Here is a 16,598-nt window from a genome sequence, read left to right on the forward strand (position 1 = left end):
TTAGTAGTTTTCTTTATTGATTTTAGAGAGAGAGGAAAGGATGGAGAGAAGGATGAAAACGTTGATGAGAACATCGATTTGGCCCACAACCTGGGCATGTGCCCTGACCAGGAATCGAACCAGCAACCTATTGGTGCATGGGTAGATGCTCAACCACTGAGCCACAACAGCCCAGCTTACTCTTTTTTGTTGTTGTTAATCCTCACAAGAGGATATTTTTCCATTGATTTTTAGATAGAGTGGAAGGGAGGGAGGAAGAGAGACAGAGAAACACTGATGTGAGAGAGACACATGGATTAGTTACCTCTCATACATGCTCTGACCAGGAATCGAACCTGCAACCCAGGTACATGTCCTTGACTGGGAATCAAACTCATGACTCTTCAGTCCAAAAGCCAATGCTCTAACCGATGAGCTAAACCAGTCAGGGATGGGAATTATTATTCATTTTATTAGATAAATTGTATTGGAGGTTTTTGTTTCTTTTTAAGAAAGAGTACTTAACTGTTAGAAATGTATACTGAAGCATTTACAAGTATAATTAGATAATGTCTGGCATTTGCTTTAAAATACTCCAAGAGCTCTGGCCGGTTTTGGCTCAGCCGTTAGAGCAGTGGCCTGTGGTCCAGAGAGACCCGGGTTCGGTTCCCACTAAGGGCACGTACCTCGGCTGCAGTTTGTCCCCGGCCCTAGTTGGCTCGTGTTGGGGGCAACCACTTGATGTGTACCTTTTACATCGATGTTTCTCTCTCTCTCTCTCTCCCTCCCACTCTATCTGAACAAAAAATGGAAAGATGTCCTTGGGTGAAGGTAGAAAAAAAAAAAAAGTAAAAAAAAAAAAAAAATTCCAAAAAAAAAAGGTGGAGGTGGGAGAGAAACGGATGAACCTTTTGGAAAAAAATTTTTTTTATCCTCACCCAAGGACATTTTTTGATATTTTGTTCAGATAGAGTGGGAGGGAGGGAGGGAGGGAGAGAGAGAAAGAGAGAGAGAAACATCGACGTGAAAGGAACACATCGAGTGGCTGCCACCCGCACGACCCAACCAGGGCTGGGGACAAACTGCAACCAAGGTACGTGCCCTTAGCGGGAACCGAACCTGGGCCTCTTCAGACTGCAGGCCAACGCTCTAACCGCTGAGCCAAACCAGCCAGGGCCTTCTGGAAAAATTTTAACAGCTTCTGAAGTTTGGTAATAGGTACCTGAAACTTTCACTGTATTATTCTCTCCTTTTATGTATAATGTTAAACATCTATTATGAAGTTTTAAAAAAAATCAAACATTAGGTTTTCTTAGTCTAGTATAAAAGATTTAAGAAAAGAATATGGCAGGAAAATATAAGCTAATTAAACTTTAGAACACTCAAGTCTTTACAAAATTTCATATACTGGTAGTGGCACTTTTAATATCTACTGAAAGAGAATATGGCAAAAAGTAAATGTTAATTTAGTAACATCTTTAAATAAATTTGAGAGTTAATCACACAAGCATCAGCTACTGTAACATGTACACATGGTAGTCTATGTATTTATAAAAAATATTCAGGTAACATTGGGCAAATATTTGGATTTGCAAATTTCCGGCAAAACAATGACCAGGCTTCTCAATACTCCACCATGGACAAGAAATGTAAAAGAACCAAGATCTCAAGTTATTAGTCTTAGTGGAAGCACAAATAAATGGGTATTATCTGTCAGTGATAATCATTCATATTTACTTTCCACAAACTGAAGTTTGTGAAATATAAGTAATTCTCAATTATGTGATTTTTGCAGCCATGTTTAAAAAAATATAATTAAGCAAGCCAGTTTAAAAAACAATAACAACAACAACAAAAACAGTGTGGTCCTATAGTTTCCTTTTTTTTTTTTTGGTTAATCCTCAGCAGAGGATATTCTTCCATTGAGTTTTAGATAGAGTGGAAGGGAGGGAGGGTGAGAGAGAAAAATCGATGTGAGAGAGACACATCCACTGATTGCCTCCTGCATGATCCCAGCCGGGGCCAGGAATTGGACCTGCAACCCAGGTACATGCCCTTTACTAGGAATCAAACCCACGACCCTTCAGTCCAAGGGCCAACGCTCTAATTGCTGAGCCAAATTGGCCAGGGAATAGTGTAGTCCTATAAAGCAGTAAGTAGTTCTCAATCAAAGTAGGTTTTTGTCCCCATCCTCCAACTCTGACATTTGGCAATGCCTGAAGACATTTTTGGTTGTTATAACTGAGGAGGGGAGCAGTGTTACTGGCAGCTAGTAACAGAGGTCACAGATGTTAGTCAATATCCTACAACACACAGGACAAGCCTCACAGTTATTCAGCTCAAACTGTCAATTAGCGTTGAGGTTCAGAAACACTGTTTCAGAGTATAAGGAATCATAAATTGAAAAATTCACAAAATATAAGCAGTTCAGCAGCTATCTTCATCATTTACTTCTTATTTGAGTATAATGATAGATTCAAACAGCAAAAACCAAAATGGTTTATTTTTTCATGACTTAAAATCTAAAAACTCCACAGGCTTTCTAAGAGTGAAATGAGTTACCTTCAAAATAACCGCATCAGAGTTTATGTGTTAAAATTTTAACCAGCCACTGATACCATATAAAACCAAAATAATTACCACACTTGGTCATATTTGGAGATTGTTTAAATGAATTTCATGTTTATCTACCCGAACTTCAGTTTTCCAATAACATCATTCCTGCTTTTTTTCCCCACTGAATTTTTTTTTTAATTTATTTTTGTTACAGATGTTTTTCCTTTTCCCCTCATTGACACCCTCTTCCTGATACTACCTCCCCCCGCCCCATCCCTAGCATTGTCTTCTATGTCTGTGGTTACCCATACATGCATATAAGTTCTGTGGTTTATATTTTCTCTCCCCCCCCCCTTCTGAGGTTTATCAGTCTGTACCCTACTTCTATGTCTCTGGGTCTATTTTGTTCATCAGTTTGTTCTGTTCATTATATTCCACAAATAAGTGAGATCATGTGATATTTGTCTTTCTTTGATTGGCCTGTTTTGCATGGGATAATACTCTCCAGGTCCTTTCATGTCGTCTCAAAGGATAAGAGATCTTTCTTTCTTACAGCCGCATAGTATTCCATTGTGTATATGTACTGCAGCTTTTTTATCCACTCATCTATTGATGGACTCTTGGGCTGTTTCCAGATCCTAGCAATTGCAAATAGAGCTGCTATGAACATAGGGGGTATGTACACACATTCTTTCTGATTGGGAGTTTCAGGCTTCTTAGGGTATATTCCTACAAGTGGGATTACTGGGTCAAATGGCAGTTCAATTTTTAATTTTCGGAGGTAACACCATAGTGTTTTCCATAGTGGCTGCACCAGTCTGCATTCCCACCAGCAGTGTACTAGAGTCTCCTTTTCTCCACACCCTCACCAACACTTGTTTGATGATTTGTTGATGGCGGCCATTCTGACAGGTGTGAGGTGATACCTCATACTTGTTTTAATTTGCATCTCTCTGATGATTAGTGATGTTGAGAATTTTTTCAATTGTCTCTTGGCCATTTGTATGTCCTGTTTGGAGAGGTGTCTATTAGGTCCTCTGCCCAACACCATTCCTTCTTAAAAGATTTCTGTTAGGGCCTCCACACAAGAAAAGAACCATATCTGACTAACATATGTAACCAGGAAAATTAGATATCTAAAGAACTCTAGCCTCTTTCAGAAATGGCATCTTACTGAGTGGTTTCCTTTGGCTACTGGCACACTTCTGCCAATGCTGTAGGCCCACAACTAAACATCTACACCAGGCTAAGTAAATAGCCATCAGAACCCTAGATGATCTTTTCACACTAATCCTGACACAGCCTCTGGACTCTCCTCTTTCCCAGAAGAGCCTGTCTCAGGCTGTATACCCTTTTAGAAAAGCAGTTTGTAGCCTGTAACACCTACTGGCCAAATTCTGATTCTGGTTCTTCATGAAGAATCTGCTTAGTCTTCTAGATGGCAATGACTCAGTGCTAACAGCATTCCACTGGAAAAAATCATTTGGCTAGAAAAAAGGAAACTTAAATGGCAGTCTTCATTTGTTCATTTAACACAATCAAATATTTATTGAGCACCTATTACATGTCAGGTACTAGAGTTATAGTCGTTTTCTGCCATTAACTTCTCTCTGGGGATGTTCAAGAAAAAGTTAACTCTTTTCTACTTATAAAAGGAAACTAAATTCAATTGCTCAATTTCACATATCTTTGTTTTTTTACTGTTTTGTTATTTTTAAGTTAAAAAGTGAAACAGTACAAAGAGATACAGAATGTTACATAACTTTCTTTATCCTACCTCTGACCCCTATTCGCTCTCCCCAAATGTAATAAACATTTTTTAGTTTTTGAATCTGCCCTCCCCCCAATTTAGTATCCATATGACTGAAAGTGGTTGGCAATGGAGTGGCCAAGATGACTCCTAAATTTCTGGTTTAAACAATTAGGTGGTGATATTTACTGAAATATAAAATAATGGCAGAGCAACAAACCTGAAGAAGGTTATAAGTTAGAGATGCCTGTGAGATATTCAGATGTGAATACTTAGACCTAAAGTATCTGGAGATCAGGAGAGTGGCCTAGTTTGAATGTATAGATTTGAGTTTTTAGCAAATAAGTATGATGGCAAACCCATATGGTAGCATATGGGTATGGAAACAGAGTAGATGAGCTCAGTTAGAGATAATACATAGTGTGAGAAGACAAGAGGGCCCTAATAGAGACCAGTATTTTGGAAAAGAGTAGTGCAAAAACTGGAAAATAATAAGAGTAACAGTAAAAAGAATTAACATTTGTTGAGTTGCTATACGCTAGGCATTAAAGTTAGGCATGTTTTGTAATACCCAATTTACTCCTAACAACAAACTTCTGAAGAGTACTATTATTATTACTAAACTTCTAAATAGCACCAAGTACTATTATTCCTATATCAGAAAGGAATTGGGGCATATGGAGTTTAAAGAACTTGTCCAAGGTTACCCAACAGAATGTGAAGCTAGCTGGTCTGAGTCTAAAGCCTACAACCTTAACCAAAACACAAAATTGCCTCTGAGGAAAAAGGAGATCTAGAAAGAACAACCACGTCTTCACTCTCAAGTTCATCTTATTGTTTTAAAATTGGCTATTTTTCAGATGTGTTGAGGCCAACAGATTAGGAGACAACTGCCACTGAAAAGATTGTTACAGATCCCGAGAAGGGGGCCGGCCATGCTGGACGGGAGGGCACATGGGACAGCACCAGGTTGTCCTCATCTCAAATTATTCCCCTTTCACTGGCTTTAAGTTTCATAGAATTATATAGTCCCTTGAATCTAGAAACACAAGTCTGAATTATATCTTTTCTGTGAATATATTTTGAATACTGGCAACTTCTCTGAACCTTCATAGAAATAGTATTCTTATGATCTACAGGCTCCATGATTTTTCTGCAGACTCATCTTTAAGAGAGTTCTATAATTATTAACCTAGGGTTAACAAAATAGCAATTAGGAATAATTCAGGCAGAAACCAGAGGGAAATTTTCAGGTATAAAATGCAAAGAAGAGTCTGGTTGGTGTGGCTCAGTGGTTGATGGGGAATATTTGCTTAGAAACAATTATTCATTGGCTACTAAATATATTTTTAAAATATTTTATCTTGGCTATAGCTTAAGGTTATAGGTCTAAATATAATTATCAGATAGAACATCATTTAAAAAATATGATTGAAACTCCTGTTGTCAATTGCTATTATTTCCTTATTTCTTCCCAGGCTAATTGTAAAACACTACAAAATAAGCTGATGAAGAAGACTGTCATTAACAAACCATACAAGGTAGCTATTTTCTCTATTTTTAAGAAAGAAGCTTTTGGTATATATATAGAGTTAAAACTGTCATAATTAACAAAACCTTACAAAGGAAAATAAATTTCCCCATTGCTATTAATTATATTGCCAACTTGCTATTTCTATGTACTTTCACTTATCTTTAATCAGTATACAATCAAAAAGTATAATTTGAAAACAACCACTTATTGTCTTCCGCCTTCCCCACTTTAAACCTTAAACAGAATAGTACCTTGCAAAATTCAAGATATTATAAAATAATAGGAAATACTTTTAGTAGTTTACACATTTCAACATAACTTTTAATTTATAATTCCAAAAGGCCCAAATCCAAGAGTTAATTTAATTCAGCAAAGCAAAATCTAATCATAGAATTAAAAAAGATTAAGTAGGCTAAAAGGGTCCATAAAAATTAAGTCCAACTAATTAAACTACTCACAGACAGCATAGTTCTAATTTCTCCAGTTGATCTAGATGAAAAATGTACTGTCTCTTGCCCATGTTTTTTTGATCCGTACATTCTTTCTTTGATGGTTCCCACTTGTTTCTCCAGAACAACACTAGAAAATGGCCACTAAATTGGAGGGTGTGTCTTCATCATTACTAAGCATTTTCCTATCAGAAGCAGCTCTTCAAAAAAAAAAACCTGAACAGCCCTGGCCGGTTTGGCTCAGCGGTTAGAGCGTCAGCCTGCGGTCCGGAGAGACCCGGGTTCGGTTCCCGCTAAGGGCATGTACTTCGGTTGCAGTTTGTCCCCGGCCCTGGTGGGTCGTGCGGGTGGCAGCCACTCGATGTGTCCCTTCACGTCGATGTTTCTGTCTCTCTCTCCCTCCCACTCTATCTGTACAAAAAAATGGAAAAATATTCTCGGGTGAGGATAAAAAAAAAAAAAAAAAAAAAAAAAAAAAAAAAACCTGAACATTTTCTTCAGTGTCACTCAGTATTGTTCAGTAACTGCAGAAGAAGTAATAAGGAGGGTGGGGTTTTGTTTGTTTGTTTTCAGCATAAAAGGATATTGCTTAATATTTGTGTTTACTTAAAAGATTTTTAAAACCAGGAGCAGGTATGACATATAATAAATTTTCCTGATTATAGGCTTCCTGATATTTCCCAACAGAAATGCATTCCATCCAATTAATTCTACATGGAATGTTACACACAATAAAAAATTTTTAAAAGAGTAATTTAAAATTTTTTCTACACAATAGTAAATGTACTTAAGTACAATAATCTATAGTCCAAAACAAAACAAAAGATGAACAGGTGCAAAGGGAGAAAGTTGATTTATACAGATTATACACTCAACTGACTAAAAATAAAGGACAGCAGTGACTTGGTCTTAACTAAAGGAAGAGACATAGCAATAATGGATCAAGCATTCCCTACCAATATCTGGTTAACCAGCTGGCATATACTGGGGACTTACTGAATGCAGAGCAAAAGCAAGGTGAGGAACTAAAACTATTATTTTTAAGTGCTTTAGGAAAAAAATGGAGCTAGGTCAGACACGTTGGCGAAATGGTGTCAGAAGAGCATGTAATAAACATTAAAATGAATAGATATTAGTAGCTCACATCCAACCTTATTTTCTTATCAATAATAATAATAATAATGCAGAGACAGAATTTGTGATTCTGTTAAGAGATAAAGAGGACATCTTTCTTTTAAAATGATTCATTATTCCCTTTCATAATAAACAAAGATTCTGTCAGGAAAAGTAAAATAAAAAGGACAGGGCAAGATAGATATACACTGAAGTAGAAAATCCATTTTAATAAAGGTGTTAAAGACATATTAATGCTTATGAATTAATCAGCAAAATCCTAACAATAAAATATAGGTGGCCATATTCTGTCAGCTAAAAAAATTACAATGTGGATTTAAAAAATAAAGGATGTCCTCAGATTTATTATTCCAAATAAAAACAGCCCTGGCTGATTTGGTTCTGGTTCCAAATCAGTGGTTGGAGCGTCGAAGATGGACCAAAGAGTCACAGGTTCGATTCTGATCAAGGGCACATACTGCAGTTGCAGTTTGGTCCCCAGCCCTGGTCAGGGTCAACTGATAGATGTGTCTCTCTCATATCAATGTTTCTCTCTCTCTCTCTTTCCCTCCCACTCTGTCTGAAAATAAATGGAAAGATACCGTCAGGGGATGATTTAAAAAAAGAAAACAAAACAAAACAAAAACCTACTGAACATTTTGATCTGCGGTAGTAGGTCAAATAACAAGTCTCAATAGCTATATAAGCAATAATCTAAAAATCGAAAGGCAGTCAAATCAGTACACTAACACTGTGCCACTGTGGAGTACACTGAGCTTTGGGCCTTTTCTCCTAAATCCTTAAGGTGTGATTTGCTTCTGGAAATGCAGGGAACAAACCTCGGGCACAGAACTGGGAAAACTAAAATTGAGTCAGAGTTTCTGATCTAAAAATAGACTGGAAATGACCAGAATTTCTCCCTGTATTTTCTAATTAATGGAAGCCTCTAAAGGTCTATTCTCTCTCAATTTATCAGATTTGAAAATAATTTCATACTAAATGATGATCTGGTATAATTCCTTTTCATATAAGAAATGAGAAGCTAGCTTTAAAGAAATTAAATGATTCATTCAAGATATCATTGCTAATTAATGTCATTCATGACTACTAGTCTAGTCTCCTTTCCACAAGGCTTTTAAAAAAATGAAAGTCTTTAATATAACTATATAAGATACCAAGATAAAATGTTAAAATCTATACTGGAACGCCGGGGATATGCGAAGAATCCAAAATTGAAGAAACAGACTTCCGGTCAAGATGGCGGGTAGGTAAACGCGGTATCACGTCCTCCAACAACCACATCAAAGTTACAACTAAACTACAGAACAACCATCATTCAAAACCGCCTGAAATCAAGCTGAATGGAAGTCCTACAACTACGGAATTAAAGCAGCAGCCACATCCAGACTGGTAGGAGGGGCGGAGGGGACGGGCTGGTCCCACACCCACGTGTGGCGGATAAAAATCAGGAGGACACCTCGGCTGGGAAGGTCCTTCCTGAGGACTGAGGGGTCCCCGTCCCACACCAGGTGCCCCCGCTCAGGGTTGCAGTGCCAGGAAGAGAGTCCCCATAACTTCTGGCTGGAAAAACCAGCGGGAACTGAGGCTCAGGGAGGCTGAGGCGGCTGGAGCCCCAGGCAGCTCCTTAAAGGGCCCGCGCACAGACTTATCGGACTCTCTCCCTCTAAGCTTGGAGGGGAGGCAGCTCGAGGGGCGCCAGAGACATACAGGGAAGAACTGAGCTGTTTGGCACTGGAGCGAGGACTGGAGAGGGGCTTTCTCCAGGACAAACTTGCTATCAGAGGCCTTTGTTCCTTTGGTGAGCCCTTCCCTGGGGCGGCAAACAACCGCCATATATGGGCCTCCAGCAACCTGGCTCACCGGTAGCCCCGCCCTGGTGACTCCCTGAGGCCCTGCCCCGCCCCACCCAACTTTCAGGCCCACCCAAGCTGTTGCCACTTGCTTAACCATAGGATTGGCCTGTCTTGGATCCTGCTGCAGGTTTTTCCTAAATTCTTTCAAACGAGCAGCATCTGGTCGCAGCTAGCCCCATACCTCTCGTTAAGTAATACACAGAAACAAACACAGGGAGGCAGCCAAAATGAGGATACAAAGGTCAGAAATAATGGATGCACAGTCAGAAATGAAGGAGGCATTAACTGAAATAAAGAATAATTTACATAGCTTCAATAGTAGAGTACGTAAATCCAAGAAGCAAACCATCGATTTGGAATGTAAGGAAGCAAAAAACGCCCAATCAGAACAGCAAAAATAAAAAAGAATCCAAAAAAATGAGGATAGTGTAAGGAGCCTCTGGGACAACTTCAAGCATGCCAACATCTTGGGGGTGCCAGAAGGAGAAGAGCGAGAACAAGAAATCAAAAACCTGTTTGAAACAATAATGGCAGAAAACTTTCCTAATTTGGTGAAGGAAACAGACATACAAGTCCAGGAAGCACAGAGAGTCCCAAACAAGATGAACCCTAAGAGGTCCACACCAAGACACATCATCATCAAAATGCAAAAGGTTCAAGACAAAGAGAGAATCTTAAAAGCAGCAAAAGAAAGGCAGCTAGTTACCTACAAGGGAGTTCCCATAAGACTGTCAGCTGATTTCTCAAAAGAAACTTTGCAGGCCAGAAGGGAGTGGCAAGAAATATTCAGAGTGATGAAAAGCAAGAACCTACAACCAAGATTACTCTATCCTGCAAAGCTTTCATTTAGAATCGATGGCCATATACTTTCAAGAAAAAGTTAAAGGAGTTCATTACCACCAAACCGTTATTATATGAAATGATGAAGGGTCTTTCTGAAGAAAAAGATAAAATATATGAACAAACAAAATGGCAATGAATACATATCTATCGACAATGGAATCTACAAACAAAATGAACAGGCAGAACAGAAACATTCTCATAGATACAGAGAACATTTTGTTGGTTGCCAGATGGGAGGGGGTTGGGGGAATGGGTGAAAAAGGTGAAGGGATTAAGAAGTACAAATTCAGCCCTAGCCGGTTTGGTTCAGCGGTTAGAGCGTCGGCCTGCGGTCCGGAGAGACCCTGGTTCGTTTCCTCCTAAGGCCACGTACCTCGGTTGCAGTTTGTCCCCGGCCCTGGTTGGGTCGTGCGGGTGGCAACCACTTGATGTGTCCCTTTCACGTCGATGTTTCTCTCTCTCTCTATCCCTCCCACTCCATCTGAACAAAATATCAAAAAAAAGAAAAAAAAAGTACAAATTCATTGCTAGACTGACAAACCTCAAAGGGAAAGGGGTTGGGGGTTTGGGAAGAAATAAACCAGAGAACTTATATGCATAACCAATGGACACAGACAATATTGTGGGAAAAGGCGGGAGGGGGGTGGGAGTGGGGAGGAGGGGGTCAATGGGGGAAAAACGTGGAACATCTGTAATACATTTTATATTCAACAATAAAGATTAAAAAAACGAACAAACAAAATTGAAGAAACAACATGACACAGACAAAAAAAGTGAAGATTTGTTTCCCAAGAATACTTTTTATAATTCATGTGAAACAAATTTATGTTTTCATATCTGGTGATACACTAGCTTTGGTCTTAATGGTCAATCTTTTATGTCAATGTGGTTAAGATTTAATAACTCCATTAATAAATATTCTATAACAGTGATAAAGCTTAAATTTTGCTATGCTCAGACTCTCAGTTACAATTTAGAAGATTATTTTATATAATGTAATTGTAGAGCTTCATGTACTATAAGAAACTGAAGATACATTTTAAGGAAAAATAGAATGAAACAATAATACCTTAAATTTTATATGTATGATTATTCCAGACAGCAAACTCCATTATCAATATACCTACTATTGTCAATGTATACACACATAGAAAAAAACATTTTCCTTCCATTAGTAAAATCAATAACGTAAGTAGAAATGAATCTACAAATGATACTCATAAAAAATGCTTTCATGTTCTTTGGAGAGGATAACCTTTAAAAATACAAAGAAAGGGACATGGCCGGGTAGCTCAGTTGGTTAGAGCATCATCCCCATATGCTAAAGTTGCGGGTTCGATCCCCAATCAGGGCACATACAAGAAGCAACCAATGAATGAATACATGGATAGGTAGTGCAACAAATTTCTCTCTCTCTCTCTTTCATCAATCGATTAAAAAAAAATACAAAGAAAGAGTTTCAAAAGAGGATTAAAAAAAATTTTAATGTGGGAGATGGCATGAGAGCCATCTCACATTTATTTGATTGATATAGTGAGGGGGTGTGGGGTAAGCAAAACTTGAACACATTGCCAACAAAGGGTTAACATTTCATAATTTACTGAGAAGTATGAAGGATGAAGGAGGGAAAGAGATCATGATAAGAAGGCAAACATTAGCTCTCCCATTCATGAACAAAGGAAAAGAAAATGGATTTCAATAAACACCAGAGTTCAAACACAGAAAATAGGGTTACCAAGGACAGAGATTTGAAAGCGTAAAAGTTCACTTGAGGACAATGTTGTCTCTATAATGAAGTTACAAAGAAACAGTTTAAATACACTACAAATAATGTAAGAAGGTCCTTCTAATAAAAAGTTCTTTTTGTAGGTACTCTTCCCTCCAGGAGTAACAGGATTCAAGATAGGATAAATGACTCCAAGTTTCTGCAATTAATTTATAATGAAAAAAATCTGAACTCTATGAAAGAGCAACACCAGAACTTCAACAACTGTCTAAGGTGACTAGAGAAATCTTACTCTCAAACACCTTAATTAGAAATTATAATAACAGTATAAAAAGTCAATATTGGTATTTCAGTATTTATTTTGCTTAGTACTTGTGTTAAATATGGTGTCCATCATTTTCTAACTGTGCCGGTTGCTGTTCAGCTTAATAGGTCCAAGTCTGAGGTTACACTACACTGTCTTTCCTACTTCAGCCTCTTGGAGAAGTCAGGCTCCAAGAAAATGAAATTAATTTTAAAAGTATACAGCAGTAATTCTCAATCTGTGGGTCGCAACCCCTTTGGGGGTCGAACGACCTTTTCACAGGGGTCACCTAAGACATAACAGTAGCAAAATTACAGTTATGAAGTAGCAACAAAAATAATTTTATGGTTGGGGGTCACCACAACATGAGGAACTGTATTAAAGGGTGGTGGCATTAGGAAGTTTGAGAACCACCGCTATATAGGGAATTTAGACCCGATGAAAAGAAGGTTGTCAAATTCCAGAACAAGAACTAGGAATTAGGCCTAGGAACCTCACTCTTCCTTTTCTTTTTTTTTTTAGTTCCTCTACTACACCATCCTTCAGTGCATCCCTAGTCCTGCACTAGGAGGACTCAAAAGAAACTTCCGGAAGGAGAATACAGAAGTCCAAAACTAAAAGATAAGAAAATTAACTAATATTCCAGGAAACTTATATTAAAACAAGACACTTCAAAAGGGTTTTATTTATTTATTCATTTTTTATCCTCACCCGAGGACATTTTTCCATTTTTTTGTTCAGATAGAGTGGGAGGGAGGAAGGGAGGGAGAGAGAGAGAGAGAGAGAGAGAAACATCGACGTGAAAGGGACACATCGAGTGGTTGTCACCCGCATGACCAACCAGGGGCAAGGACAAACTGCAACCGAGGTACACGCCCTTAGCAGGAACCGAACCTGGGTCTCTCTGGACCACAGGCTGATGCTCTAACTGCTGAGCCAAACTGCTCAGGGCTCAAAAGAGTTTTAAATAGGAAAAGAATGTGGTTGAGATACTTTTCAAAATTTTCCGTGATTTAAAATTTTTAATTTTAATGCTGCATATAACTCTGAGTGTTAAGATATAAACAGGTCTGATTCTGACTCTGAAAATCATGAAAGTACCAGTATTATACCAAATCTACCAAAAATATCCCAGTTACATTTCTTAGGGGAAGAGAGCTTAGGTCCTATGATGGATAAGGTGGCCTGATTTGTTCAATCTCTACTTTAGCGTCTCTTCTTCTTTCTTTCTTTTTTTGGCTATTAAAGCTGTGAAGGCAAAATGTTTCTATAGTAGAATTCCATTATGTATTCCTCAGCTTCCTGGTAATGCAGAGGCCATTGTGGTAGAGACAGTGGCTAGATTCTGAGTTCCAGTACTGTTGTATCAGCATTGTAGGTTACAGAGAGGCAAATGTGATGATGGCTTCCTGATTCTTGGATTGTAACTATGATCATGATCATGTGTTCTTGGCTTCAGGAGCCTAACAGCATTGATAGAACTTGATCCTCTAGACCAGGGGTAGGGGAACTTTTTTTCTGCCAAGGGCCATTTGGATATTTATAACATCATTTGTGGGCCATACAAAATTATCAACTTAAAAATCAGCCTGCTATATTTGGTCAAACATTTAATTAACTCACCCCTAAAGTGATGGCTGGAGCTGACTTCGTGGGCCATATAATGCCAGACGTTCCCCATCCTTGCTCTAGACCTTCCAACAATATTCTATCCACTATTTCCTGTATTAAATTTTTTCCTGTTTATAGTAGAGGGGTTTCTGTTTTCTGCACTAGGATCTATGGCTGATATAGTACTTGGTATCTAGTAGGGCTGGTGATTGAATGGTGAATAGCAAGGAAACATATTGCAGGCTAAAAATCTGATGACCCACTATAGCCAAATGGCAAAACTTTTGATAAAATTATTGCCACTGTATTGTAATGCCTTGGAAGACAGACCATGTCCCCAACAAGCTTGCAGCTCTGCAAAAGAAGGCTCTCTGCCTGTGGCCTGAAGTTCAAGTTAACTGAAAGGGGTGATGGGGGTGGGGGGTTGGGATTCTCATGCCTGGAAATGCCAAAAGGCAGGAGATAAGATGGTGGCCTCAGGCCTTTCCCAAGACTCTCCCCCAAATAACAGGAAACCTGCCTAGTTGCTAAAATCCAATTATGAATGGTACTTTTTCCACTCAAGCTTCTTACTAGAGATGATCAGGGTTGTTGCCATTAAGTTGAATGAGAGGGGGAAAAGATCCAAAACAACCAATAGATAATCTATAGACTTCAGATTTAAGAACTGTGTGCAATGAATTCTTTAGCTATGGTTACTTGTGTATGAAACTGTCTAGAAGCAAACAGACTAGAAACCTACTACATTTCAGGAAACTATATTGCCAAGAAAACCAAAATCTTACTAAAACCTGGAATTCTTCAACCTCTAAAGCAACTCTTAGGGCCACAAACCTGCACTAGCAAGAATCAAATTGTGAAAGGTGTGCAGCTGCCAAAAAGAATATACTTTAACACCCATTTCATATGAGGCTCTGAGTCACTAAGAAATAAAGAACAGTTCTCAGCAAAACCAGAGGCCATGATTGAAAATGGACAAGAGTTAATCCTAGAGAACAGAACAGGGGCAGCAAAATAGTTGTTAACCAAGGGAGTTATTTTGCAGGAAGACTTTGAAAGAAATAGATGGCATTCAAAATGGGTAACTGAAACGTTTAATGAAATGACCATGTATTTCCAATGCTATAAGCAGTGTTAAGGCAACCAACAGGAATAGCGAAAGACCTAGGGAGTAGCAATAGCAGAAAGTTATTACCATAGGCCTAAAGGCCAAGGAAAAGAAGCAGTGTCACTGAAGTCTTGTAAGAGTTGAAGTTAAAGGAATCCCCCAGTAAGAGTTGGGTTTTTATATTCAGGAATACAATCACCACCAAATGGTAGCCCTACAGAGAAAAAAACTAGGAGGATAAATACCTCTAGTGGTCTCTCTTCTACCCTTTTGCTATAAACTGAATATCTGTGTTCTCCCGAAATTCACTGTGAAACTTAATCCCCAGTGTGATGGGATTTGGAGGTGGGCCTTTGAGAGGCAATTAGGTCATGTGGTCAGAGTCCTCAGGAATAGAATCAGTGCCTTTGTAAGACAAGAGTGTAAAAGCACTCTCTCACCTTTTGCTCACGTGAGGACACAGGGAAAAGACAGCCATCTATAAACCAGGCAGCAGGTCCTCACCAGAACAACTATGCTGGCACCTTGACCTTAGATTTCCCAGACTCTAGAACTGTGAGAAATGAATTTTTGTTGTTTATAAGCCATCCAGTGTATGGCATTTTTGTTATAGCAGCCTGAACAGACTAAAATACCTTGGATTTGCAGGTCCTTCTCATTGGCTGAACCCAAATAGTAACCATAGGACAAGGGAATACAGGTGATGCATTCCATAATGATCAGGATGGAATTATGTGTCTAGAGGGCATATGGAGAAAACTCATCACTAACAATAACACTGATCCCTTACCCATACACCTGGACATTAAATAAATCATGGGCTAAAGGAGAAATCAAAATGGAAATTACAAAGCCATGAGACAAACTACATTTTAAATCTCATGACATAGCCAATGCAGCACTCAAAGGAAAATTTATAACCTTACAAATTATATTCAGTAGTTAAGACTTTAACTCCAGAAGCTAGAGAAAACAAAACAAAGCAACAAACAAAAACAAACAAACAAAAAAACCCAAATCATTAAAATTAAACACAAAGAAAGAAGAAGATAGGAAATTAAAGAAAAAAAGTAAAATTTTTAAAAAATATTTTAAACCATAAACACACACAATTTAGCTGATCGAACAAAACCAGAAACTAGGTTTTTAAAAAATCTATCTGGAAAGTCAACACTGTGACAAATCTATGCAACAAAAAGAGAGAGGGCATAAATAAACATAAGACGATCTAATTAGTGTTATGAAACTAAAAACTGAGAAACTACTTTGAAAACTTAAAATTTTTCTGGAAAATAATAATAGCTAATATTTACTGAATGCTCACAATGTGACAGGCACTCAGATGACATATTGGCATTTAATACTCACAATTGCTCTATGAGACATGCACGTTATTTCTACTTAAAAATGATCTTCTAACCCAAGAACATTTTCATTGCTTGCCTTCTAAATGAGTCAGGCAGTTTCCCATCTCTTTCTGTATCCTGAGAGAAGATAGGTGAGGTACAAATATGTAACGAAGGGCTTATATCCCCAGCACATGTAAAGAACTCCTTCAAATAAGTAAGAAAAAGAGATAACTCAATGGAAAAATAGGCAAAACAAACAAACAAAGAAAAAACTTTAATTGTCTTCGCAAAAGTGGATATAGAACGGGTCCATAAACACATAAAAAGATACTCAATTCCCTTGTCAGGGAAATGCATATAAAAGCCAGAGGAGATACCAGTACTCACCCACGAGAATGATAA

At 38.2% G+C, this 16,598-nt stretch overlaps 1 protein-coding gene and 1 long non-coding RNA gene across 8 annotated transcripts in view; one reads left to right on the forward strand and one right to left on the reverse strand.

Moving 5' to 3' along the window:
• VEZT (vezatin, adherens junctions transmembrane protein) overlaps positions 1-16,598 on the reverse strand; it is a 64,145-nt gene that overhangs the window by 44,287 nt on the left and 3,260 nt on the right. For 3 of the 7 annotated variants that reach the window (XM_036250983.1, XM_036250984.1, XM_036250982.1), the window contains exon 1: positions 6,278-6,426. The exons of 2 other annotated variants lie outside the window; for them this stretch is intronic. In XM_036250983.1, the coding sequence (XP_036106876.1) occupies positions 6,278-6,358 (81 nt within the window). In that variant the 5' untranslated portion in view covers positions 6,359-6,426. Of the gene's footprint in view, positions 1-6,277; positions 6,427-16,598 lie in introns of those variants that run through there. 2 more of the 7 variants (XM_036250987.1, XM_036250988.1) reach the window with 2 other exon arrangements.
• On the forward strand, positions 5,796-12,755 carry LOC118623432. The gene is made up of 3 exons (XR_004958278.1): positions 5,796-5,826; positions 11,968-12,097; positions 12,651-12,755. It is a non-coding gene; the product is annotated as an uncharacterized LOC118623432 (long non-coding RNA).

This window comes from Molossus molossus, unplaced genomic scaffold, assembly GCF_014108415.1.
Source record: "Molossus molossus isolate mMolMol1 unplaced genomic scaffold, mMolMol1.p scaffold_m16_p_10, whole genome shotgun sequence".
Classification (NCBI taxonomy): Eukaryota; Metazoa; Chordata; class Mammalia; order Chiroptera; family Molossidae; genus Molossus; species Molossus molossus.